Raw genomic sequence first — 26,335 nt, 5'->3', positions numbered from 1 at the left:
GGGATGAAGTAGTAATATATCACAAGACTGATCCAGTTTTCAGTGCTAATTCTCTCTCCCAGGAGCAGGAACATTAAAAGAGTTTTGTGGAGTCTGTGGAGCCTACAAAAGTGTGGCATTGGCTGCTTGCTTGGAAAACATGGATGTTGAAGTCCTGCCTCTGCCACTGTGTATGCTCCATATCTGTCATCTACCCCTATCTCCTTGCACTTTCAGTGACTAGAGTATAAAAATGTCTTAAACTATTTTTCATTCTTCAAGACACCTTAGCCCATGCACCTATCCTTCTGAAAAGTTGCAGGCTTCCTGCCTAGGGACACCACTATGGCACATGACATTTTCAGATAAATTGCCCCCAAACCATGGAGGGAGTAGGGGAATCTTAATACTCCTCTTCCACACAAAAATGTTGCACCTATCCTTCTGATTGTTCCTGTTTCTTAACTAGAGCCATGGTATATGTCATTTTCATAACATCCCCCCCCCAAAAAAAGGGGCTGAGGACATAGAGGCTGAGGACATCAGTAGCAACTGTTCTTGCACACAAAAATCCTGACTCTATTAATCTGAAACTTGAACTACTATCCCTGCAAATTCCATCCATTTCTGCCAATGACAGTTCCTCGCTCTCTCTCTCTCTATTTTAAAGGGGTGTATTACCCCCACCGCAGCACCTATTCATCTGAAATTTGGCAGGCTTAAACTGGGCCAAGCCAATTCAGGCTGTTTTCAAAATTGCTGAAATGAGGTTTGAACTGGACTTTGTGGTTGGTGCATTCCCTTAGTTTGTGACGAAAATGAAGGCATAGTGTTTCAATGTATTTCAGATCATGCATTTCTGTTCAATGTGCAGTGACCCTTCCCCCACGCCACTGTGGGCCATCTCACACAGGACAAGAAGCATATTTGTAGCCCAGACCTGGTACTGGATGGAGTTGCCCATGGTATAGAACAATTCCTTCATGGAGTAGGAAGGGGAGGGGATACACATTGCAGTTTGCACAAGTAAAGCAGACATTTTTCAAAGAAGCCTAAGATGTCCACCCTTATGTAGAGGCATCAGCTTACTCAGCAGGGCTGCCACATGGTCCCAGAAGGGCTCTGGTACCTCTGGCCTCTGCATGCCCCTATGGGCAGCCACAAAGGACTAGGAAGCATGTTCTGAAGAACAGATTCTTCAAAGAGAACTTTATGATGTTCACAATCTTATAGACCGAGGTGGGCAACCTGTCCTCCACCCTACCCCCACCCCGATGTTTTGGCTTACAACTCTCAAGAGCCCTAGCCAACAGAGCCAACAGTGAGGAATGATGTTGGCCAAAACATCTGGAGGACCAGAAATTGCTCGCCCATTACAGACAATCACAACTAGTTTGTATGGACAATACAATTCTTTTAAGAGTGACTGTATAAGACAGGGGTGGGCAATACTCCAAATGTTGTGGGACTGCAGCTCCTATCATCCATCACCATTAGCTATGCTGACTAGGGCTGATGGGAGTTGTACTCCAACATCTGGAGGGCAACGAGTTACCTACCCTTACTATAAGACAAGCAACATAAAATGCCACATAACAAAGAGCTGCATTTTTTGCTTCTCCTGTGATATCTTTAAGAATGTTTCATTTGAAGTCCATCTTACCTTTATATATTCAACAGGAAGTTTTGGCATTTTCTGGTACATGTTTTGGCTTTTGGTCTCCTATGAGAGCCCTGCAACACATCCCACCATTACAGACGAAGAACGCAGATACATAGAAGAGAGCATTGGAGAGAGTGCCAATCTCTTAGGAGCAATGGAAGTAAGGACTCTACTACTGTGTGTATTTCTATCCTGACATCCACAGAAATGAGATTATAGCATGGCCAGGGGCTGAACTGAAAATGAATGTTGGACCTACCAAACACCGAAGCACATCTTAGGCTATGTAACTTCTTAATTCATTTTGGTCTTGAAAGCTTTTTCTTTCTTTTCTCTCTCTCTCTCTCTCTCTCTGTGTGTGTGTGTGTGTGTGTATGAATCCCAAGCAGCTCAGTGAACAACAGGAAGGCCAGTGTGGTAATGTCATATCATAAAACCATAAAACTCATTCCTTTAAAAAATGCTGGATGTGGTTTTATGATCACAACTTGTATAAGTAAAATAGAAAAGACATGGGGATTTTTTTGAACTTCTTTTCACAATGTGTCATAAGTATTTGTACATCACTTGTACATTTCTGTTGCCAATCCCTGGACTTTCAAATACTTCAGCACTTCCGTGTGGCTTTACATCTGCAAGGAGAACAACACCAGTGTGTGCCTAGACAGAACCCAAAGCCTGAGATGGCATACGTAATAAATAAAAGTGCAGGAAAACCAAAGAAATGCTGCTTTCTTTGTTTCAGAAATACAAGACTCCATGGAGAAAGTTTTTTACTTCTATGCCAGTCTATGCAATAATAGTTGCAAACTTCTGTAGAAGTTGGACATTTTACCTGCTGCTTATTAGTCAGCCTGCTTACTTTGAAGAGGTGTTTGGATTTGAAATAAGCAAGGTATGTACAGTATATTATTTTAAAACAACTGGAACTAGCCAATTGTATAGCTTTATGTGGGAGGTGGGGTAATTTTTTTAAGCAACTGGAATGGAGGATGCAATTCTTTTAATGACTGTATAAGACGGGGTGGCCAACTCTCCGGGGGGGATCTACACTATTGCTTTTAAAGCGCTTTAAAGCACTTTGAAAACATTTTGAAACCTGTATATGCAGTGTGTCCTGGGCCCCAACAGTTGTCAAAACTGTTATAAAGCGCTTTAAAGCGCTTTAAAGCAGTAGTGAAGATCCCCCACAGATGTTGTGAAATGGCAGCTCCTTTACATGGGAAGTCCCTGGGACTGCCTTAAAAATTATTCTGGGCTGGTAGCATAAGGGTGGATCTAGCCACCCTCTTCATTTCTCACAATGTCCCTCACCTAATGTTGCTCTAGGGCCTTGTGGGAAATGTAAGGGTTGGTTGGAGCCAACTGCTTAGTGCCGCTCAGAATGCCTCCACTGCAGTCAGATAAGCCTGCCTGGGCCGACTAACAGAGAACAGGGCTCACCATAGGACACTTTGCCCAGGACCTCCTCAAGCCTGGAGCTGGCCCTGCATGTGCATACACCACTGAATGAACTGTGCCTAAATCCAGCTGATGGCACACCGCCACTGATACACCTTTGGTGTGGTTTGTGGTGGCCACGCAGAATACCTAGGGAGGTTGTGGGCTCTCCCACACTAGAGGCATTCAAGAGGCAGCTGGACAACCATCAGTCAGGGATGCTTTAGGGTGGATTCCTGCATTGAGCAGGGGGGTGGACCCGATGGCCTTATAGGCCCCTTCCAACTCTACTATTCTATGATTTTATGGGGCAATGCATGCACATAATTGGTTAAGCATAACGGCACTGATGGAGGCAGAAGTTAGCACTCACTAGGATTGATGCTGAAGTTCCCACATGATGAAATCCTTCTGTTAACTGATCTTCAGGTGCTCTGTTATGATACATGAAGTGGCCAAATGAGATCTTATCCAAAGTGGACCACTTAGTTCAGTGGGAGCGAGATTCAGAACTGGTGAATCCTCATTCTAATCTATATTTGGTCTAGAAAGCTCAAAACGGGGCTGGCCCAAGATGTTTTCCTGCCTGAGGCAAAGGACAAAGTCGTGCCTCTTCCCATTCATAGAATCATAGAATCATAGAATAGCAGAGTTGGAAGGGGCCTACAAGGCCATCGAGTCCAACCCCCTGCTCAATGCCACATACAGAAACTGACCAGACTGGCAATTGAATTTTACTTCAACATTGGCAGTGAGCGAGCATTTTCCACTTTAACTGAGGACAGCAGGCTAGCTTAAGGATGCAGGCCAGGCCATACGGCACAAACAGTTCTGTCTTCCACGATCTTGCTAATGCTCCAATCCCCTGCCTTCACCACTTCTACCACCTGAGGCAGCTGCCTTACTGTGCCTAATGGTAGGGCCAGCCCTAGCTCAAAGTAGCTGTTATGTGCTGTGTATTCCCCATCAAGAAGATGTTTAAAGATGGAAATAAATGTTATAGTATTATGTGTTATTGTCAAATTTATTGTTAGGAATCATGAAACCAAATTCCTAACTTTTCACACTGGTGACATTCTTTAGGGCTTTTCTATAAGAGGCTTTTAGCCTGCACCTTTACCGAGGCTTCTGCTTCCAAATTCTTTGCGAGATTAAGATTGGCTCCTTTACACGTGTTTTTCCCCTGAGATTTTTCTTTCTCTGCCTTTCTATATGTTTCATTACAAAAACCACTAGATGGCTCTATGCTATAGCAGATTTGTGCCAATACACAACAGTCTCATTCTGCCATTTCTAATTGATTCCACGCTTTCCTCAAAAAAAAAAAAAAAAAAGGCCTGGCAAATGGTTGCATAGAGTGGGAGAGGTCCTGGAGGATGACAACATTGTGTAAAGGCCCACAAAATACCATGAGCACACAATAAAAGCCTCATGTAGAAAATCTCTGTTAATTTGCTCTCTCTGTAAAAGTTTTCTTGAGCTTCCAGACAACCATTAAATTGTTCATCTGCTCTTCATTCACCCCCTCCCCATGCCTCTATACACATACATCAAATGCTCAGTCAATACATTTGATTAGAACTCCATTTCTTATCCTAATCTTAGGTGGGAATGTTATCCGCTGTGCCACATTTAGTGATGACTATTATTGTGCCTATTGGGGGGCAAATTGCAGACTTTCTAAGAAGCAGGCAAATTCTTTCAACTACTACTGTCAGGAAAATAATGAACTGTGGAGGTAAGCCATTACTTTTTATTAAAGGGCTTTGAGCACACTACCTAGTGTAAAACACCCAGGTAACAACAGATTCACACAGTCAGGTAGACACCTGATGCTGATTTTACTATGATAGATGTCATTACAGAACGAAAGTGGTTCCCCTTGGCTTATTCTTATACTCACCCAGCTGTCAGCCCTGTGTGGCAGAACATTCTCTTATGCACACTTCAAGCACATGGCAGTGGAGGTTGGGAGGGGGTAAAGGACGATTGCACAAATTTGGCCTATCTGCATATGGCAGAATGTGGAGCCTTCTTGTCACACAACAGTCTCATTGTATGGTGGAACATAGGCCTCTGCTCCTGACACCATGCCAACAGGATTGATGGTTGGTCAACTGTATGAACTAGCTTTGAGCTCAGTTATTCTCCAGAGTAAGATTGAAGGTTCTATTCTCACGGATTTATGCATCTTTCATTAATATTGGGGGAAAATATATCCCATACCACCACTGTCCTTGTTGGAGGTCTTTGTTTTGTTGCACCGTGTCCTGCTTGTGGGTCCCTGGTCAACAGCTGGTTGGGCACTGTGTGAACAGAGTACTGGACTAGATGGACCCTTGGTCTGATCCAGCAGGGCTCTTATATTCTTATGAGCAAATCATAGCACTTAGGTTCCAGAAGTACTCTTTGACATTGCTAATGCATCACCCTGGAGAAGACTGTCCCCATTCACAATTCAGGTGACTAATTTTAACTTTTAAAGCCCCACACATGAAATTGGAGAGCATCCTCTTCCAGGTAAACCTTTCTGTTTACTCAGATAATCATCTGAAGCCCTACAACAAAAGACTATAAACTGGTTTGCACAACACAATAGCCCACTGTGGGTTAATTTACCTCCAAGTTCCATCCATCATACCATGCACCTGTGGGTGCCATTTTGGCACAGTGTTCATGGTTGCCCCACTTGCCATGGCTTGTTGTGTCATGCAGTAGGGTTTGACAACCCTCAAACAGCCCTAACACAAGCCATGCAAAGATGGCATCTGCCACAGTCCCGGCAGGTGAATTAAGCAACAGTGGGCTGTTGTGAATCAGGTCAATATCTTCTGTGGTTTGTTTGGCAGCTACACAGATTTAGAGTCTGTCTATGGTGGTGTCCATTCTGCGGAATACCCTGTCTAAGAAGACTGGTTAGCTCCCTTCAAATATAACAACATTGGCATGTGATCGAACCCTTCCATGTGAACACTCTTTTTAAATTACTAAAGTGATGGGGGAAGACAACACACTGCTGTGATAAATATATTTTGTCATTAATATGGGATTAGATTTGGATTCTGCCTTCCATACGACGAAGGGACCTTCCATGAGAGGAAGGGCTCTGCTCACAGAACATCCTTCCATGTTATATCTCCCCCATATCACAGCTCACCCCATTCAGCAGGGTCTCCTGCCTCCATGAAAAGCATTTTCTGGGGACTCCTATGGGAAGTCCATTTCTGCTGACATAGGCCTTAGCTAGACCTAAGGTTTATCCCGGGATTGTCCCGGGGTCATTCCTGTTCATGTAAATGACACACAGGGGATCCCGGGAGCAGGCAGGAACGACCCCGGGATGATCCCAGGATAAACCTTAGGTCTAGCTAAGGCCATAGTTAACCCAGCTGAAATTGGGATTCAACCATGATGTTTATTTTATATATTGTAGTTGTTTTTCCATCCCTTGACTGAGTAAACTATACTAATAATTTGTTGAAAGGCATGATATTGATTTCCAAATAAATCATAGAAAGAAAATGTGTTTGGCCCAATGGCAGTGGAAGGGGTGATAAATGGCACATGTTACCAGTTCCTGGGATTGGCATCTTTGTCAAACATTGTTCCATATTAATAGATCCTAAAATATACAAACTCTAAAGTTATATATTTCATCATTGCCTTTGTTAATATTATGGACACTGTAGTTTAAAATTATCTATCATCTATCTATCCATCTATCCTTTTCTTATAGTTTTAATAGACAGCCAGGGACAACAAATAGTGTAAATATTCTTTTAAAATTTTCCCCAAGGTTTTGGAATGGAAGCAACTCTTCTCTTGGTGGTTGGATATTCTCATAGTAGAGGTGTGGCCATTTCCTTTTTAGTGCTTGCTGTGGGATTCAGTGGATTTGCTATATCTGGTAAGTTAACTTTTTTTTTCAATAGATGGCATCCAATTAAGTTCTCTCACTGACAGAACTGCACAACCATAAACTATGTTCCAGAGGATTGGGGTACCCTCTAAAGCAGATTGGGTGGGGTGGAGGTTGCAGGAGGAAGCAGGGGAGAAAGATCTGTTATGTGAGAGGACTTGCATATAAACAAAAACAGGATTTAGATTAAGCATAGGATTGCAAGGTTTTCTGTGAATACAGTAAATGTATCAAATAATCAGTCAAATAAATAAAAAAAACTCAATTGGTGCAGTGTTTTCTCTACTGACCAGTTTACAAGCATGCTTTTATGTTACAGGATTCAATGTTAACCACTTAGATATTGCCCCAAGGTATGCCAGTATCTTAATGGGGATTTCAAATGGCGTTGGTACATTGTCTGGAATGGTGTGTCCTATAATAGTTGGAGCAATGACAAAGAACAAGGTAAGTTTCATTACAATGCAGTTTCCAAAATAATTATTGATAACTGCTTGAAAAAATTAGGAAATAATTAACCATCTCTTAAAACTTCATTGTCATTTAGTTGCACCAGTCTACAGAGTAGGCTCACATAATATGACATTTCCATGCCAAAAGTCAATTCATAGTGGCTTCCCCAACTCACAACGATAATATGAATCTATCCTGGGAAAAGAAGTGGGGATAAGTGGAACATGCATTGGCTATCACCTTTCAAAACATGACTTAAAGTCTTAGCATAATCTGCATTTTCCTTAACCTGAATGTTCATCTTGCTTTATCTCCCTTGGCCAGCCTTCCTCAATTTCATGTCATCCAGATGTTTTGGACTATGTCTTTATCATCCCTGACCATTGGCCATGCTTGGTGAGACTGAAGGGAGTTGTTCAAATCATCTGGACAGCACTCTCTTTGGGAAGGCTACTCTTGAATGTGAGAGCTTCCTTCAGAAAGTTCCAATAGTAGAAATAACAGTGGTTATTACTCTTTAGACTATTTTTGTTCTGTCTAAGGAGAATTGTGTGAAGTGTGAAGATATGCTTTACATGCAAAAGTTCCCAGATTAAATTCTTGGCATTTCTGGTTAAAAAGATATCCAGGCCAAAACAGACATTGCCTTAAATCTGTATCTAGCAGCTATGTCTTTTTTCATTTTTACTCTAGAGTCCCTATCCAACTTGAGCTCCCTGTACATACATTAGAGTAAGGGCTTCGTTAGACCTGCCGGGATAAGCCGGCAGGGAGGCGGGGCCAAGGTGCGCTAACGTTAGCACACGCCGCCTCAGCTTCCAGACGCCGGACGCGCAGGGACGACGCAAGCCCTGCAGCGTCCGCCATTTTTTTTTAGTTTAAAGGGGCCACGTGCGGCCCGAAGACTCCGGAGAAGGTAAGGTTTTTTTTTAGTTAACCCCCCCATCCGTCCCCCCTCGCCATCTCCTGTTCGTCGCCCCCTGCCCTCCCTTGCCATCTCCTGTTCGTCGCCCCCCGCCCTCCCTCGCCATCTCCTGTTCATCGCCCTCTGTCCCCCCTCGCCATCTCCTGTTCGTCACTCCCGCCCTCCCTTGCCATCTCCTGTTCGTCGCCCTCTGCCATCCCCTCTCCTGCCGGTCCAGCCTTCCCTCCCCCATCTCCCCCCCCAGATCACCACCCCCTGGCACGATGGGCACAGCGCTCGTATGAGCGCTGTGCCAGGTCCGTGGCTTTTTGCGGCTACTTGCGAGTAAGCGAGTAGCTGCAAAAAGCCAAGAACCTTCCTAGATGTTTCTCAGCCCCGGCCTGAGGCCGGGGCTGTGAAAAAGGCGCGCCATAAGCAACTTCACTTATGGCGCGTTAGAGGAGGCCTCAGTGCGGCCTGGTGCCGGATTCCCCTGTGCATCATCTGGACGCACAGCAGGGAAACCGGCCCACAAAGTGCGCTAAGGCCTCGTCTAGCAAGGCCCTGAGAATGAAAAAAGGACATAGTCGCAAGATGCAGTTATAAAGAAATGTTTGCTTTGACCCTCAAGTGTTAGCCTCAAAAAGACCTCTAGCTTGAGATCCAGGAGAGACACTTGATCTCACTCAAGTATAAGGTCTGTTCATGAGCTGCATGCAGAGCAGAAGGCAATATGTCTGCTCCTCATGCCAAGCATGGGAATCCCCTAACTGCTGCGGCAAGTGGAGCCAATCCACAGAATCTATAATGACCAACCATAAGCCAAGTTCCCGTCTTTAACGGGGAGTGATGAATTGTTGGGGTGAGCAGGCCAGCAGCGAAGTGAGGAAGGCTGGTAAAGAGCAGCTGCACAGCCCCAACAGCATGCATCATCTCCTTCCCAGCTGGGGACTGCTGAGCCAATCAACGCGATGATGGGGTGGAGCCAAAGAGGCAGACCCAGCAGAGTGAGAACTCTCCTTTGTTCTGCCTCCAGTTCAGCTTGAGGGTCCCAAAGGCAAACTCTTTATCAAAGCCTTTAAATGCAACATTCTCAATGGTTACACATAGTTTTAACTATTTTTAATTGTTTTTATTGCTTATAAAAAAATTCTACTCATTTTAATTTGTTAATGATTTAATACATTTTTAGCTGTATATATTATTTATCTTTATGTTGTTCTGGTTTTATCTGTACCCCACCCTGTGATATAGGGGGGGATACAAATGTTTTAATAAATAAATAAATAAATAAATAAATAATAAAACCTCCCATGCAGCTTCAGGATTGTAGTTGCTGACTTCCTCACCCACCCACTCCCAGTAGTAAGACATCTTGTAGTGGCAGAAGCAGTCGCCAGTTAATGGGACTGGGAAGGAATTTTACCATCACACCAATTGGCAACGACTGTGCAAGGTTTGTTTGTTTTTTGCCTTGCCATAATTCCTATAAAGAATAATTTAAGTTCTGAAGAGAGCCTGTCCACCCCACCCCCTGCCATTTTGATAATGCAGTCTTCTCTGCCATAGACACGCGAGGAGTGGCAGTATGTCTTCCTTATTGCGGCTTTGGTCCATTATGGGGGAGTCATATTCTACGGCATATTCGCTTCGGGGGAGAAACAACCATGGGCAGACCCAGAACAGACGAGCGAAGAGAAATGTGGCTTCATTCATGAAGATGAACTCGATGAAGAAACAGGAGACATTACTCAGAATTATGTAAATTATGGTACCACTAAATCATACGGTGCTACAACCCAGGTCAATGGTGGCTGGCCAAATGGGTGGGAGAAGAAAGAAGAATTTGTACAAGAAGAAGCACAAAACTCATATAGCTATAAGGACGGAGAAGACTATTCATAACAGGCCTATATTGGATATATTTTGTAGTGTTCGTGATTTATTCATTGTGGCTGTTTGCACCCACACAAAAATGTGATATAAACCATGTAAACACATATCAGACAAAGAAGGTCTTCTTGTAAAATGAAAAACAAAAAACAAAAAAAACCACATTCAAGTGCAATCTGTATGAGTTTGTGACATCTCATCACTTCCATTTGAATGTTTCCATTCTATAGAGTTTTAAGGGTTATCTGGTCAAAATTACAAAGGAAACTAGGTACTTGCAGTATAAATGAGCAGAATGCTCATTACTATGGATTAAAGCACAACCAACCAAGTTGGACATCAACTATTTGTAGAAGCCAAAACTACTTGATTGTTTAAAAATGCACTTACATATTTGTTACACTGTATTGAAAGAGATCATAATATTGATTGTGTAGAGTTATCCACCTGTTTACTTGGTACAATGTAAGAAATGTCCCTTTGGTTGAAGACAAGAATTACTTAGAGAATAAGGCTTCTGTTTTAGATTACCCTAAAGCCCCAATCCAGTTCCCTTTCCAGAGAGTTGAATCAGGACTTTCTAGAATAATCTAAGATACAATGTACATTTATTATGATTATATGCTGCAGACTACTCTGTGATAAAGGAATTAATTGGTTGTTTTCACTGAATGTTTAGGCACAAATATTTTATTTCTATTAATTGCAGATACATACAGTTACTGTATGTGTTGCATTTTGCCTTACATGTACCAACCAGTATAGAGTCACATTTAATCCGACATTCCATGCAGAATGTTAAAGAATTTAAGCAAGACAAAGGAGTATTGGGCATATTCATTGTCTGTAGTAAATTACTGGCCACAAGTCTCATTAGAAGGAAAGCATCACCCAAACAAATCCAAAGAAAAATGTACCGCAGACAAGTAGCCCTAGAAGAAAAACGGATGTATTTCTTTTGAAGACTGTTTTGAAGTAAATGCAAGAAAGGGGAAAGAAATTAGCTATTTGTTTAATCCTGGATAGTTTTTCATATTTTCAGATGCTGTGCCACAATTATATAAATAAAGTCATAGTTTATTGAAGATGCTGTATAATTATAGAAAATAGAACTATTTTAAAGATTTCTGAATTTTAAAAATAATAATGTATTTGTCTTTCAAATAGAATTATAATGGACACTGAATATGAGCAACAATCTTCATGGTGAGCCCGAAGTGGCATTTAACTGGGGTTGGGTTTAGGAAGAGTGTATTTTACCATGCTCAAGTGCAATTCAGATCCATCGAGATAAGGAAGGGTTGCCATTGGCTCCAGTGGGCTGCAGGTCTTTGCCTTGACTGAGAGTCCCCATACAATGCAGGAGCTGTAATTTGTACACAGAACTTCCATACGTGCAAGCTTCCATTTACTACAATGGAAGCTCAATCCAGAGAATGCCCCTCTGTGTGTGTGTGTGTACCTGCCATCCCTGTCGGAGTGAATAGGGAAACCTGAGAAAGTAGGAGCTCTGTGGGAGCTCCATGAACATGGAGCTCTTGATCAAGGCCTTGTGGGTTTTTTTAAGCGTTATTCAACAAGAATTGTAATGCTAGTGTACCAAGCAATAAGTGCCATGCACTGTTAAGTGCATGCTCTTTTAATCTCTTTGTTCAGCTTGTTGTAGATCCTTGAAACAGTTGGGATAATAAATTCCAATAAGCAAAACAGACAAGACCAATCAACAATGAACTTCATATAATACCAGACCACTTAATGCTCTACAAATATCCATTTCCCAACTCCAACGAAACAACTATCATTGTATGTTTAAAAGCCATTCTGGGGTTTTTGATCTGCTCCTTGTATCGTGCTAGTATTTTAAGGCCCTGCTACTGCAATATACAACTCGAGGATTGTTGTTTTTCTTCTTCTTTTCTTATTATACAACAATAAAATTAAGTGAACCATACTTTGATCTGGAGGGGGGGAAATCAATGATATATTTTGCTTTGTGCCTCAAAGTGATGTAAAATGTGGCCATAGCTTTTGCTGTGAAAAGATGTGGACTGTGTCACTTTTGTTGCTGCGAAAAAGTGTTAATAAATGCTCTATTTATCCTTTTATACATAAGGAAAACATTTTTGTGGTTTCTTCTGGTGTGATTTATGGACCACCTCTCTGCAATAATTATTCACTGTCTCTGTGGCAGCTCAGATGTGTTGAAGGCTGCCAGATTATATCTCTGTGGCCACAGCTACAAAACCCTTCATTAAAAGCTGTAGGGTAGGAAAGTGCTTGTGCTTCTCAAGCAAGCCCTGCACACAAACAACTAGAAATAGTGCAATGGTCAGGACCATTTTAATGCAAACATACAGTTTGCATTAAAACTGCATACAGTTGCATAACCTAGGATGCAATCCTATGCATGTTTAGACAGAAAAAAGTCCTGCAACACGCAGCATTCCCCAGCCAGCACTTCTTCCAAATTTGTATTATCCCCAAATTTTGAAATGGAGTTCTCCAATCAAAATATATATACAAAAATGCATAGATGAGGGGAAAGTTCATATACAAATGCATATATTAGTGAAAACAGCATTCAAAACTCCATTGGATTAAGAGGAATTTGTGGGGAAATGAATAGAAATTTTATGTGAACTTTTTAAAAAAATGTTCAAAGTTTAGGAGCTGTCAAACCTGCTCTGGCAGGACAAAGCAAGGAATTTATTAAGCCCTATGCTTTTACCGGAAAGCTTCATTTGGCTTGCTAGGTCACAAGTCATACAAGCCTATTTTAAGGATTTCAGAAGCCACCCTTTGTGGCTTATAGGTGTTATCCCTTGTGGTACCACAAATTGTCATAAGTATTAAACCTGGAGGACTGGCTAGTTTTGTAGTTAGGACTTAAGGAAGCCAAAAATACACACGGTGGCTTCAGTCCAGTAGACTGTGAACACAGAAGTTGGGGTTGCATGCAAATAGACTTGTAAAATCAGCTGCAAATATCTACTGTTTGACGTGTAGATATTTATTGTGGCGGAAGCTCAATAAATCTTGCTTTCACACATGTATGACCTATACCTGGTTTGAGATTAGTGGTTTGATAACTTCCTACAGCAGCCTTCCCAAACCCTTCAGATGTCTTAGATTACAATTCCCATCACCCCATCACCAATGGCCGTGCTGGCAGGGAGTGATAGGAATTGTAGTCCAACAATCTGCAGGGCACCAATTTCAGGAAGACTGTTGTATAGGTTTTTTCTTTCTTTGGGGAACTGGTTTCAGCTCCTGGTCATACCATAGAAAGAACACATGAGCAAGACAATATCTATATACCTTTAGACATCTATATTAATGAACTTGCCTTTTTAAAGATAATATATGTGATGGAATATATTATCTTACCTACGTACCCTTTTAAAAACTTTGATGGCTGGCTCTATGGAATTCCCAAAGTGTTTCATAAAGTTCTCAAATCCACCTCACAGTAAGAATGCTGTCTCAAAACTTGAACTGCTGCTACCAAAATAAATCCTCAGTGTCTTTATAGAAACTCAGTAGCTTACTTTCTGTGGTGCAGGCATGTGATTGACACCACTATTAGAGACAACAGGATGAAGAAATTAAGATGTTTATTAAGGGAATAATTTACACAAGGAAATAAAGTGTCTCTTTTGAAATTATATTTTTGAATTTGTTTAAATGAACTTAGGTTAAATATGCTTAGTTTCAGTTCCTAATACATCAGAGAATCTTGCATCTCTAAATAAGTTCTCAATAGCTTTTTCTTCAGGCCATAAACTCCAGCCCAACCAATCCCTCACAACCAGGAATAGATGCTGTACAGCAGTCTCCTTTTGACTCCAGCTTTTTCTTGCTGGTTCTGATTTCTAGGACTATTCTGTTCCGGGGACAACTTACTGAAGTTCCCTCTGGTCAGAACTCGGAATGAATCCTACTGGTGCTGGGCCTTCTGGAAGCTTCTTACCTCAGCAACAGCTCCAGTCTCCAGATCTTCTCTCAGCATGTCCACACACACACATACCACACGCACACCCTGGCTGGAGAGCTTGCTCCTTTCTCAGCTCTGAGCTCTGCCCCCCTTCAGCTCCACTAGCTCCATTGAAAAGCAAGTGTTCAAGGTGATATTGGATAGTACTATAAGGCGGTTCTGCTTGAGGTGCATTATCTGCAATGGCCTATGCATATTCTGAAGTCATTATTTGATGCTGCAGTGATGCATGTACAAACCAGGCCAAGGTCTGTAATAACGTCCAAGTATGTGTTTCTACAGTGTGTGTGTGTGTGTGTGTGTGAGAGAGAGAGAGAGAGAGAGAGAAATCATCATTACTGAAACCTAGCAATGGCTACTAGTCATGATGACTACATTCAGCCTCCAGGTTTCAGAAACAATATGCCTCTCAGTACCAGTGCCAGAGAGGGTAATTCACTTCATGTCCTGCTTGTGGGCTCTGCAGTTGACATCCAGATGACCTCTGCAATAGTATTATGTCTTTCATCTCATACAGCAGGACTCTTCTTATGTACCTAAGCAATGACAGAATTAAAGATTGATAGTCAGAACTTGGTTTAGTGCTGTGGAGATTTCTTACAGATGCAGTATACGATTTACTAATGAACCCAGCAGTGTGTGTGTGTGTGTGTGTGTGGTTTTTCTTCTGCATGTTCAAATGTTTGGGATCATGAATTGTACAAATATAGTAAATTCCAAGGGGAAAATCTTTTTATGAGATAAAAAAATATATCCTCAAAGGTAAAGACTGAATAACAGTCACAAAAGAATATCTCTGTATCAGAATGAAATTCTCTTTCAGTTGGAAATAAAGAATGGGAACAAATGCTGGATATGGAATAAATGTCACAGACCAAAGCTGTGTATTTGAAAGATCAAATCAACATATCAAGTCACTGTCACAGAGAGATAAAAAGCAGATTTATTCCTATTGGGTTAGCCCTGGAGCAATTTGAAAATCAGATTTTATATATAATCTATTTAATAACCAGTAAATAAACAATGTTGTTTACTTCAAGTCAGGATATAAAAATAAGTTAAAATCACATATTAAAACTGCATTGACATATATTTCATTATAGCTGAGTACATGGTCCTGTCCAAAGCATTTTAGAATTTTGTTGAGACTATAATTATACTAAGGCCATGAACTAATGTGGTACATGCATATCATCATTGACTACTGACTTTTTTGGTTTTGTTTCCTTCTTCCCCTGTTGCAGAACTACTAAATTGAGGGTTGTCTCCAATGTTAGCCCCACTTAGAATAGACACATTGAAATGAATGGGACTTAAATATAACCCATTGGAGAAATCGTTACTGAAATCTAGCAATGGCTACTAGTCATGATGACCCATTGGATATAACCCTAATAGTTAAACTTCCATTGGCATGAAAAGCTTCTTGTCTGTGGACTACAACTTGACCACTGTGGAGAGGAATTGAGAATCATAATACAGTGTTCCGTTGTACAACCTCTACTTGCTCCAGTACCATCCCTCAGGGAATGGTGCATTTGGAGACACATGTGCTATGTGTGAGACATGTAGCCTTTTGCCAGTTTGCATGGATCAAAATGATTCAGTGAAGCCTTAAGCTTCCGAAAGAGGACTGCAACATGCATAGGATCAACATGGAACAGCCAGACAGGTTGAAGCTTTCATCTTGGCTATGTTTTATACAAGATGATCACAGGGATTACTCTATGGCCTTAGCTAGACCTACCTCATAGTCCGCAATGGAGGAGAAAAGATCTTGCGTTGTGATTAACGCGACATCCCTCCTCCGTTTACATGTGATGTACGATGACCTCAGGAGGAGAGGCATCTCGGCCGCCATTTTTTAAAATTTTTAAAGACACAGGAGCACACAAACACTTGTGCACTAAAGGTAGGTGTTTTTTAAAAAAATTTAAGTACTTTTCCCGTTCTCCCCACCCTACCCTTCGATGAGCGCAGCTCCCAGCTCCACGTGAGGAATCACGTGGAGCCGGGTCAAACTTCGGCAATGGGTCACATGTTCTGCAAGACCATGGAAAAAGCGGGCCCAAAGGGGAGGGTGAGATCCCAGGGCAAGGGAGGGTCCCAGGATGTCCCAGGAGGGTCATGTGAACGCATAGGGACGATCCCGGGGTTAGCCCCGGGATTTCAACCAGTCTAGCTAAGGCCTATGACAGTGAAAGTGTGTGCTGTGTGAAAATGAGCCCTTGGTGCCATTTATTTCTCATTTTTAACTTTCCCGTTTGAGCTTTCCACTATACCATTGTTTAATTGAAGTACTGGAAATCTAGAAATGCTTTCATTTCTACTTGTATCTATTTCTATTTGTTTCTTTTTGTATCTACCCTGATCAAATCTTCCATGGCTCTCAGGTATGATCTTAAGAATGTAAAAAGAGCCATGCTAAATCAGAAGGCCTACCTAGTCCAACATTCTGTTCCTCACAGTAACCAAACAGATGTCCATGGAAAGCCCACAAGCAGGCCATGAGCACAACAGATCTCTCCTGCTTGTGTTCTCCAAGAACTGTTATTCAGAGGTGCCTTTGATACTGGAGATAGTATCTACCCATCATGATTAGTTGACTGTGACAGCTTATTCTCCATGAAGTTGTCTAATCCTCTTTTAAAGCAATCCAGGTTGATGGCCATCACTACATCTTGTAGCAGTGAATTCCACAGTTCAACTATGTGCTGTGTGAAGAAGTACTTCTTTTTATCTGTGCTGAATCTCCCACCACTTAGGGCTCATCTACACCAAGCAGGATATTCCACTATAAAAGTGGTATATAAAAGGCAGGAGCCACACTACTGCTTTATAGCAGCATTGAAGTGCACTGACAACTGTTGGGGCCCATTGAGACATACCACATACTGCTTTCATGCTGCTATATGCTGCTTGGTGTGGCTCCTGCCTTTTATATACCACTTTCATAGTGGAATATCCTGCTTGGTGTAGATGAGCCCAGAGTTTCATTGGGTAACCTCAGTTTCTAGTACTATGAGAGAGAGAGAGAGAGAGAGAGAGAGAGAGAGAGAGAGAGAGAGAGAGAGAGATATGCTGTGATCATCATTCTTTGATGTTCAGAAACCAAGCATTGTTGCTGGTTTTGAAGTTCCCACTGGAGATACCAGTCAATCCTTCTATGTAATGCAACACAACACCAGATACCTCTCACTTTTCTGAGCCAGTCCACCATTTCAGTGTTCCTTGTCTCTACAAACCTGATGACAGGATACTTTATTCCATCCAGTTCTTCACAACGAACTGACTCAGACCAGCATTGGCTGTTCTGTCCACATAATTGGCTTCCTGCAGTGAGTACTACAGTGAACGTTTTGTATTGTTATATATGTTCTTTCTTTTTGTTGCCTTTATTTTACCATGTTTTCAAAATAAAATTCAAAAGAATATATGAAAAGCCATGCTGGATCCGACCAAAGGCCTACCTAATCCAGCATTGTGTTCCCACAGTGGCCAACCAGATGCCTATGGGAAGCCCATGAGCAGGAGGCAAGCACAAAGCACCCTCCCACTCAAGTTCCCCAGCAACTGATACTGGAGGTAGTGTACAGCCATCATGACTAGTAGCCACTGCTTTCCTTATCCTCCATGCCAATATTTATGAAGATGTGTTCAGATGACAGTTCTGCCTCGCTGTACCCTATGCACATAGTGACAGCAAGTGGGGTGGTTCACTAGATTGAAAACTTCCAGAAGTTGTGGCATGGTAGTAGAGGAAGGGAGGATATCTCACCATCATAACCTCTCCCATCATACACTCAAGCTTCGAAATCCACAGGTGCGACTATCAACACAGCACACGATTTCCACCTCCACTGGTAAATCCCAGCACCAAAATTAAGGGTGGGATTTCTTCTCCCCATCCATTGACATCATGTGCCTTTCAGCTGTTTGGCCTAGCAAACTATTTCACCAGCCACCACTACATACACTGCTACAGTTTCATCTCATGCTGTTCTCTTGTGCTAATGCAAGCACAAACACAATCCACCAATGCTTGGGTTTGAGGAGCATCTTCTCATTCCCACCACCACCTGCAACTGCCCTCCCATAGTGAGGCAAGCTGAACAAGGAGTAGGGCATCAGTGTCTACCGTGTTTAATAAATAAATGAATACAAATAATGTCCTTTATGACTGAGTATTCAATAAATGTTCATCTTTTTAAAAAACAAACGAACCAACAAACCTGGGTGCACACCCTAATGAAATGTGCTGTGCTCATAAAGCAGCTTATGAATCAATGTGGTGTGTCTACTAAAAATAAATGTTCCAAGGTGAAAGGACGGTGAGTTCAAAGGTCCTTGTTTTTGGATGCAAGATTTATTTATTTATTTATTTACAACATTTTTATCCCACTTTTTAGCCAAAAAGGCTCAAAAGGAGGCTCACAAAGATAGGAAATAAGACACAGTCTTACAATCAAAAAATCACAACACACAAGGAGAGGGGATTTGGAGGGGGATGCCTCTATGCTTTGAAAGCCCCGAGGTGGGTGTGCGGTGATGCTGCATTAGTTATAGGATGCAGCAGTCACCTTGCAGCCATCACGGGGCTTTCCTGCAAAGCCGTGAATTAGAAAAGTCAGGGACTTTCCCCCAACTTTTTTGCTGGAGTGAGGCGAGTATGGTGCATCCGCTGTATAACCTCACTCAGGCATCATGGTGGAGGTGTTCCTGGGTGGATGGCAACACCTTATTGGTTGCCGTCCACTCAGGCAGAGAGCAGGGGGTGGGCCCAGCAAGCTGAATGGTTGCTGGAAACCCTGTGCCTTCCCTCTGCATTGGGATTAGCTGCTGCCACCCCGCAGCAGCGAAAGTGTGGGGTTTCCTTAAACCCGGTGGCTACCCAGCACCATCAAGATAGGGAGGAGGGAAAGAAGCAAGTTCAGATGTTGGATGCTTTCTTGCAAAATTCAAAAGGTTAATTTTGACTTTAATCAATATTGGAAATTGCCGTAGCCAGGGCATAAGCAAAATAAATTTGGTGTGGTGCTTTTCTTCAATATAAATCCAGTCAAGAAACAACACTTTCCACCTTAAAACCCAGTCTTATTTATGCTTAGTACTGCTGAAGTTTAGAGGAACTTACTCCTAATTAATCCCACATAAGAGGTAACCACAGCTCCATCTTCTAGCTGGTACATTACTTAATAGAATGAAATCTGCATTGAATCTTGATCCCAACCCAAAAATGTCTTATGAGGTTTTATTTATTAGTTGAATCCCCACCCACAAACGAACAGCCAAGTGAGTAGGCTATTACTCTAAAGCTGCTACGATTAAGCAAAGAGGTCTTTGCCTGATATTTGGGGAACACTGATCTCCTCCCGTTTCCAGAGCAGCATCCTTGGAATAGAGCTGAACTCATAAAAATTAAAGAATCATCCTGTTTACCACTCAAGCTTCATTGGTAAGCTTCCTATCTGACCTTGTACTGAATCAATACCCCAGCACGTCCAATTGAGTAATCATTTTCAGCGATTGATCACATCCCACAGAGATGGAAATTAAAATGTAAAATGAAGAGTTACTTCTTTTCAATCAATTCTTGTAACAAGGCAATGTGAGGTGTGTGTTTTTAGTTTTCAATATTCTGCCGTTTAGAGAAGTGAAAATACAAAGTCAAAGATAACAGCTTAAAATGTGTTTGTTTGCCTAGGCAGTGTATTTGCTCATAAAAATGTTGAATGTAGCTTTCTTCTGTCAATCAGATTCTGTGTCTTCCACCTAATTTAATTATGTCGTTCTTTATTTAGAACAAAATCCTTTGAGCCTTATATTAGTCATTTCTTCTTCAAAGAGCATTGAAGAGATATAAGACAATGCTCTTGAAGATCTACATTATTATTATTATTATTATTAATATTATTATTATTGACTTAAACTGAATAAGTTGCAGAAATGCAAGATAGGCATAAAATTAGACACACTGATACGTAAGTCCAGTGTTCATTAGTCTATGATCCAGTGCAGTAAGTCCCCTTATCAACAGGAATCCATGCACCAGAAATGAAGCCTGGCACACAGGTTCCAGGACTGATGCTCTGGTATGGCTTGGTTTAAGTGAAATCCTGAGTATTTGGCAGCCGTAGCTCAGTAGAGCACATGCTTCACATGTCGGAGGTTCCACGTTCAGTCCCTGGCATCTCCTGATAGAACTAGAAAAGCCCTAAAGAGCCATGGCCAGTATGTGTAGGCCAGGGGTAGACAAACGTTTGGAGCCTGTGAGCACATTTGACCCTTTGAGAAACTGTCTTGGGTACCAATACAAAATGGACACCATGCTGATGAAAGCATTGGTCAACAGTAGGGTGACCGTATGAAAAGGAGGACGGGGCTCCTGTATCTTTAACAGTTGTATTGAAAAGGGAATTTCAGCAGGTGTTATTTGTATGCATTCAGCACCTGTTGAAATACCCTCTTCATCACAACAGTTAAAGCTGCAGGAACTATACTAGAGTGACCAGATACAAAGGAGGGCAGGGCTCCTGCACCTTTAACTGTTACAACGAAGAGGGGATTTCACCAGGAGCTGCATGCATACAAATGACTCCTGCTGAAATTCCCTTTTCTATACAACTGTTATTCAGGAGCCCTGTCCTCCTTTCCATATGGTCACCCTAGTCAGCAGCCACCAGCATCTTCATTTCTTAAGAATGCCTCTGAGCCCCATCTGTGTCCCAGAGGCAGGAATGGGAAAAGGTGAGAAAAACTAGAGGCCTTCACCTTGCTTTGAAGCAATCCCAGCTGCCAGTAAGAGTTGTTATTAAAACAACAACAGCTAAAAAGTGAGAGAGGTAGGGCACCTTAGTGGTCACCCAGAAAGCTGCCTGGGGACACACTAGTGCCCAAGGCTGCCATGTTGCTTATCTCTGGTGTAGACAATGCTAAGCTAAATGGCCCAATATCTGACTCAGTATAAGGTAGCTTCCTCTTTAGATTTTAAAAGCACTCGTTGATTCATTTGCCGAAGGTGAGGATTTGCTTCTGTTCTGCAACTTGCATCATCTGAGCCGCTGGGATTTTATGTCATTTGTAGAGCAATGCAGCCCCTCTCCTAGGGGACTGCGGTGGAGTCGTTTTGTCATGTGCAGCCATTAATTTAGTCAGGGATTGTCAGCAAAGTGCAAGAAGATGCAGATGGATGAATTATTGATTTACACTTGGGGCACTGACTGGAATACATTTGCAGCTCAGCTTAAAAACAACAACATCCCAACCCTCGCTCCCTTATGAAAAAAGAACACACACACACTTGTCCAAAATTAAGGTGATGCAGGACTTTTGTTGTTTTTCTGCAACAGACTAATGCAGCTACCCCTCTGGAACACATTTTTGTGGTGGTGGTGTTGATGATGATGCCATAAGCACTTCATTAAAGGGTTTTTAAATGTTTCTCATTTACATTTTTTTTCATTTTTGTGTGAGAAACTAGGCTTCTAACAAACAACCCAGCCCAGCATCCATAATAGCTCCAAGGTTTTCAAATTCTCTTTTCCCCCTCCACTACAGAAGTAACAGTACATCTGATGAGAGAGACAGAGAGAGACAGAGAGAGACAGAGAGAGAGAGAGAGAGAGAGAGAGAGAGAGAGAGAGAGAGAGAGAGAGAGAGAGAGAGAGAGAGAGAGTCCCTAGAAAGGACCATCAGCTGTGGCAGAGATTGTAATGTGCATTCATTCTTGCAATTATGTGGATAGATGCATAATATGAAGCTTGCCATTCTTTTAGTTCAATATAGTAACATATTAACTGCAAATATAATACGTTCACATTATTCTTCCTCTTGATCTGTGGATAGTGGATGCCACATTCCCTGGTGTGCAGTAGCACATCTGCAGCACCAAGACCTGTCTTTGAGGCTGTGCTATTGTGAGCTGTTCCTTGGGGAAGCTGGTGTGAGCCTTTTCTTTCATCCTGTTGCTTGAGAAACAATGGGCTCCAAAGAGCAACCTTTAGAGCTCACACTTTCAAATAAGCTATCTTGCCACCTCTGTTTCAGTTCTAAATCTCATGAGTCATGTCACACTCCAGCATCAGGATTTGAGCAAATGGATAATAATTATGTAATGCTCTTTCACACCTGAAACCAGTCTCCATTGGAGCTAATAGGTCCACACTCTAGATATAAGATAATATAAGGACCCAACCCCATGCATGTTTAGGGAGAAAAAAGTCATAGGTGGCTGGGGCATGGTGGGAGTTGTAAGGATTTTATTTTTCCTTCTGTTTTAACCTGCATAGGATTGCACTTTAAGGAAATGGTGAGAAATGAAAGATACTAAAAGTTATTGGCTTCATATTTAACAGGCTTCCTTCTTCCAGTTTTAACACTACTGACTCATTGGTTTGGCTCCAGGCTTAAGATGGTGGAAGTGGATGTCCCCACCCCCTCCTTCGTACAACAGCCCCTCCAGCCACTTAAAAATGCTCCACAGAGAGTCAGGAGATTCTGCTGAACAAAGTATGGGGGAAAGTAGGATCCTCAAAAGTTGTGTGGGGCTCCACTTCTGCAAATGGAGCCCTTTCTTTCATGGAAGGTAGGTCCCTCTGGTAGGTCCCAGAGGGAACCATAGGGTTGGATCCAGCCATTTCATATTTAAAGTTATACTTAGGCCATGTCTTCACCAGCCATTTATTCCAGAATAATATTGCAGTCATCTCTACCAGGCCACATGACATTCACCTACTCCCGTGGTGATTTCGGGATAACCGTTCAGTTTTCCTGTGATATCGCTGACTGGATTTGTAGCAGCTTTTCCAGCTCTCTCGCTACAATCCCAAAGTCTGTGGCTGGTGTGTGTGTCCCCTTCGTGAAGCTGTTGCTGTTCAGTGCGATCACATGGCACAGCGAACAGCCAATCCGCAGTGAGGGGCATGTGCATGGGCATTGACGTGTTTCATCGCCAAGTGTTTCTTTTTCTTTTTTACACAAACTTATTGATGCTCAGGAGTGCATCTTCGACACAATACCTATTCCCCCACTGGGTTGCTATGTGTCTGCACTGGTGCACATCTTGGAAGAGTTACTTTAAAAAAATTCCATGCCCCCGTACCCATCTGTCCAGTCCTGCCCACTTCTCCCAATGCCAATTCAGAGCCACCATCACAGGGCACACATCCTCCCACAACGGCTCCCCTTCTCAGTAGTGAGAAAGCTCACAATTATCCCTCCTCTGTTGCATAAGGTGTAGATTAGCCCTAAGTCATACTTAAGCAATTTCAACTGTTGGAGAATGAAAATATGACAATATGGAGGTGGTATGAAGTTCCCAATTTCAAGGAAATCAAGAACTTGCAAAGAAATACAGCTCAGTATTAGCCACATTTTAAAACTCTTGATTTTATTAGAACAAAATCGAGAGCGTATGCCTCCACCCAAGGCATCAAAACACAGCTGGTCAACTGGCATCGTATTTTCCCTCTATTGCTTCTCAGTGAAGCAAAAGAAAACACAACAATATTGAGCTCTAAAGAAATGGTAGTTTCTGAGTAATACAACAATAATATAAGTAATATAAATAATAAAACAACAATACAGTTCTTTTTAGAACACTGAAAGAACAGGATATACAGGGCAGAACCCTATGGGCTTGCACAATGGCAATTTACCACTTCTAGGGCAGCCCAAAATAAGTGGAAACACTTGCTTCTGGAAGGAGGTAAGTTGATGGAGCTCCTTCATGCACAAGGAAGCTCCACCAACCTATCTTCTTCCAGAAACAAGTGTTTTCACTCATTTGGGGGCTTTCCCTTGGAAGCACTAAATCTCTTTTGCATAAGTAATGGGTCCCATTGGGAATTGTTTGGACCCACTGTGAAGTAAGTTCCCATTGGATTCTGTCCACACCTACACAAGCTGCCATCAAAGGGAAAAGGGGTGAAAAAATTGCTTGATCCTGGCATCTACATTCAGTGTCCGTAATACCTTATGAGCATGGTAGATGGAGGTGCTTCCATTTCCTCTACCATGAGAACATAATCTTTGGCCAAGTGAATGTCTTAACTGGGCCTATGAAGATTTGAGGTAAACCATAAATAATGTCATATTCACAAACCTAAAGGACATGCGTGCACACACACACACTCATAGTGGTGGTCCTCCATTGAAAGAATAAGTAAACCCTTTCAGGCTGGTGGCCTTATGCACCTGTAGGGAGATTTCTCAGGCAAAAGTTGCTATTTTAGACTATGTTTAAAACTTCATTCACACACACCCTACCACCACCACACACCCTCCCAGGTCTTGCAAATAGCATTGGATAATTTTCAACATCTTTTTCCTATTGTCACTGGGTGCACAACTACACAGAGAATGTGATCAGTATTCCATGCAGACATTCCATGCAGATGTGATTCCCTTTTCTAGTACAACTGGTGTCATGTCCCAAGAAGTGGCTGACACATATTTCCCATAATGCTTTTCTGACTGACAGGTCAGTGTCCTACTCCTAATATTTCCCTGTGTGCCTATTTGAAAGTCCTGGAGAAAGTATGTGTAGAGATGCATATCAACTCCCATTTCCAGCTCATTAGGGAAAGGGACATTAGGAACATTAAATATATGATGCCTAATGGTTGAGGCAAACCCTCCTTAATAGGACCAGCATGTGCCTTCTGACAGATGCAGCCAGTGCTGGTGTTGCCTCTAATTTGCTATCGGCTTGAGCCCACGAAATTCAGCTAATTGAGACCTTATGTAACAATTGATGCCAGAGTGTGTCTGTGAACGGAAAGCTAATGTAGCCTTCTGAGTTAGTCAGACTGGCCGCAGACAGCCTTCAGCAGAGATATTAAAAAATAATATATACTTAAAAAAAAGTAAGTCTGTTGGAGCATTATGGTTCTCTATGAATTACCTTATCATAGTTTTATGACCTCCCTCCTCCCCAAGTCCCTGGCATTTGGATAATGCCATAGCAGGAGGAGGAGGAGGAGGAGGAGGAGGAGGAGGAGGAGGAGGAGGAGAAGAAGAAGAAGAAGAAGAAGAAGAAGAAGAAGAAGAAGAAGAAGAAGAAGAAGAAGAAGAAGAAGAAGAAGAAGAAGAAGAAGAAGAAGAAGAAGAAGAAGATGATTTATATAGTAGATTGAGTGTCCATTGCTTGGCAATTGCTGTAGGTACATGTACTTAATGAGAAGGATAATGATGCTGCCCTCCGCACATTTATCTATGTATAAATTCAAATTGCACTAAAAAAATGTGCTTTAAAACATTTGACTGAATTGTCTTTGCTTTCAGGACAAACCACTGGCTTGAATCCAGCGAATGACATCCGAAGTGGCATAGTGAAAATGGCTTTCCCATCTCTTCATCTATGCAACAATCACTAATGCAGTGGAAGACAAACATGAGAGGTTGGGAGGACCCTACACATGCACGTGTACACATGCACACATGCGTGCGCGCACACACACACACACACCAGTGACCAATATGGCATGAGGAGCTGCAATGGGTGGAGATAGTTGATTCTGTTCATTCTTTCCCATGAACAGAATTACCTTCATCTCGTGCAAGGAGCTGTCTGGTTCCAAGATATTTTCATTGTGTAATGGACTTTATGTAATTGTTGCACTTGGTTAACAGCAGCCATGGCTTCCCTTGGCTTTTAACATGCTGCCTGTCAAAGGGATGGAAGAGAATTCTATATAAGCTTTAAGATTAAAGCTTATAGAATGGATCGTTTTGGCACTCAAGTTTTGGGAGTATTTCAGGCAATTACATTATTAACAGTGGTTAAGATTATAATTTCTGCATTTAAATTTCCTTCTGATGTCACTATTTACCATTTTCCCCAATCCCCCACCATATGTGAGGTTCTCCATAATACTCTATATTCTCCTGCTGTTGTTCCCCAGCAGCATATATAGCCATTATGACTTCGGCATCTAAGTTAACCATCACTATGCACTGTGAGAAAAAGGACTTCATTTCTCTATCAAAAGAAGGAAATGTAAAAGGGAAAATCTTTCCTTGCCTCAGTGGACCAAATCTATCCAACCAAAAATAAAAAAAACAAAAACAAATGGGTAAACACAGATACAA

The 26,335-nt window shown here is 42.0% G+C and overlaps 2 protein-coding genes across 2 annotated transcripts in view; one reads left to right on the top strand and one right to left on the bottom strand.

Moving 5' to 3' along the window:
- SLC17A6 (solute carrier family 17 member 6) overlaps window positions 1–11,580 on the top strand; it is a 63,729-nt gene extending 52,149 nt beyond the window's left edge. Inside the window, exons 7-12 of the mRNA XM_063117355.1 lie at window positions 1,660–1,802; window positions 2,388–2,537; window positions 4,688–4,820; window positions 6,879–6,989; window positions 7,321–7,448; window positions 9,928–11,580. Of these exons, the coding sequence (XP_062973425.1) occupies window positions 1,660–1,802; window positions 2,388–2,537; window positions 4,688–4,820; window positions 6,879–6,989; window positions 7,321–7,448; window positions 9,928–10,263 (1,001 nt within the window). The 3' untranslated portion in view covers window positions 10,264–11,580. The remainder of the gene's footprint in view (window positions 1–1,659; window positions 1,803–2,387; window positions 2,538–4,687; window positions 4,821–6,878; window positions 6,990–7,320; window positions 7,449–9,927) is intronic.
- Window positions 11,581–20,419: 8,839 nt separating this feature from the next.
- The window catches only part of FANCF (FA complementation group F), a 95,083-nt gene continuing 89,167 nt past the window's right edge, over window positions 20,420–26,335 (bottom strand). The window contains exon 2 of the mRNA XM_063118423.1: window positions 20,420–20,429. The gene's annotated coding sequence lies outside the window, so the exon portion shown is untranslated. The remainder of the gene's footprint in view (window positions 20,430–26,335) is intronic.

Source organism: Elgaria multicarinata, chromosome 2 (genome assembly GCF_023053635.1).
Source record: "Elgaria multicarinata webbii isolate HBS135686 ecotype San Diego chromosome 2, rElgMul1.1.pri, whole genome shotgun sequence".
Classification (NCBI taxonomy): Eukaryota; Metazoa; Chordata; class Lepidosauria; order Squamata; family Anguidae; genus Elgaria; species Elgaria multicarinata.
The sequence above is the reverse complement of the archived record's forward strand: the minus strand, read 5'-3'. Positions and strand labels throughout refer to the sequence as shown.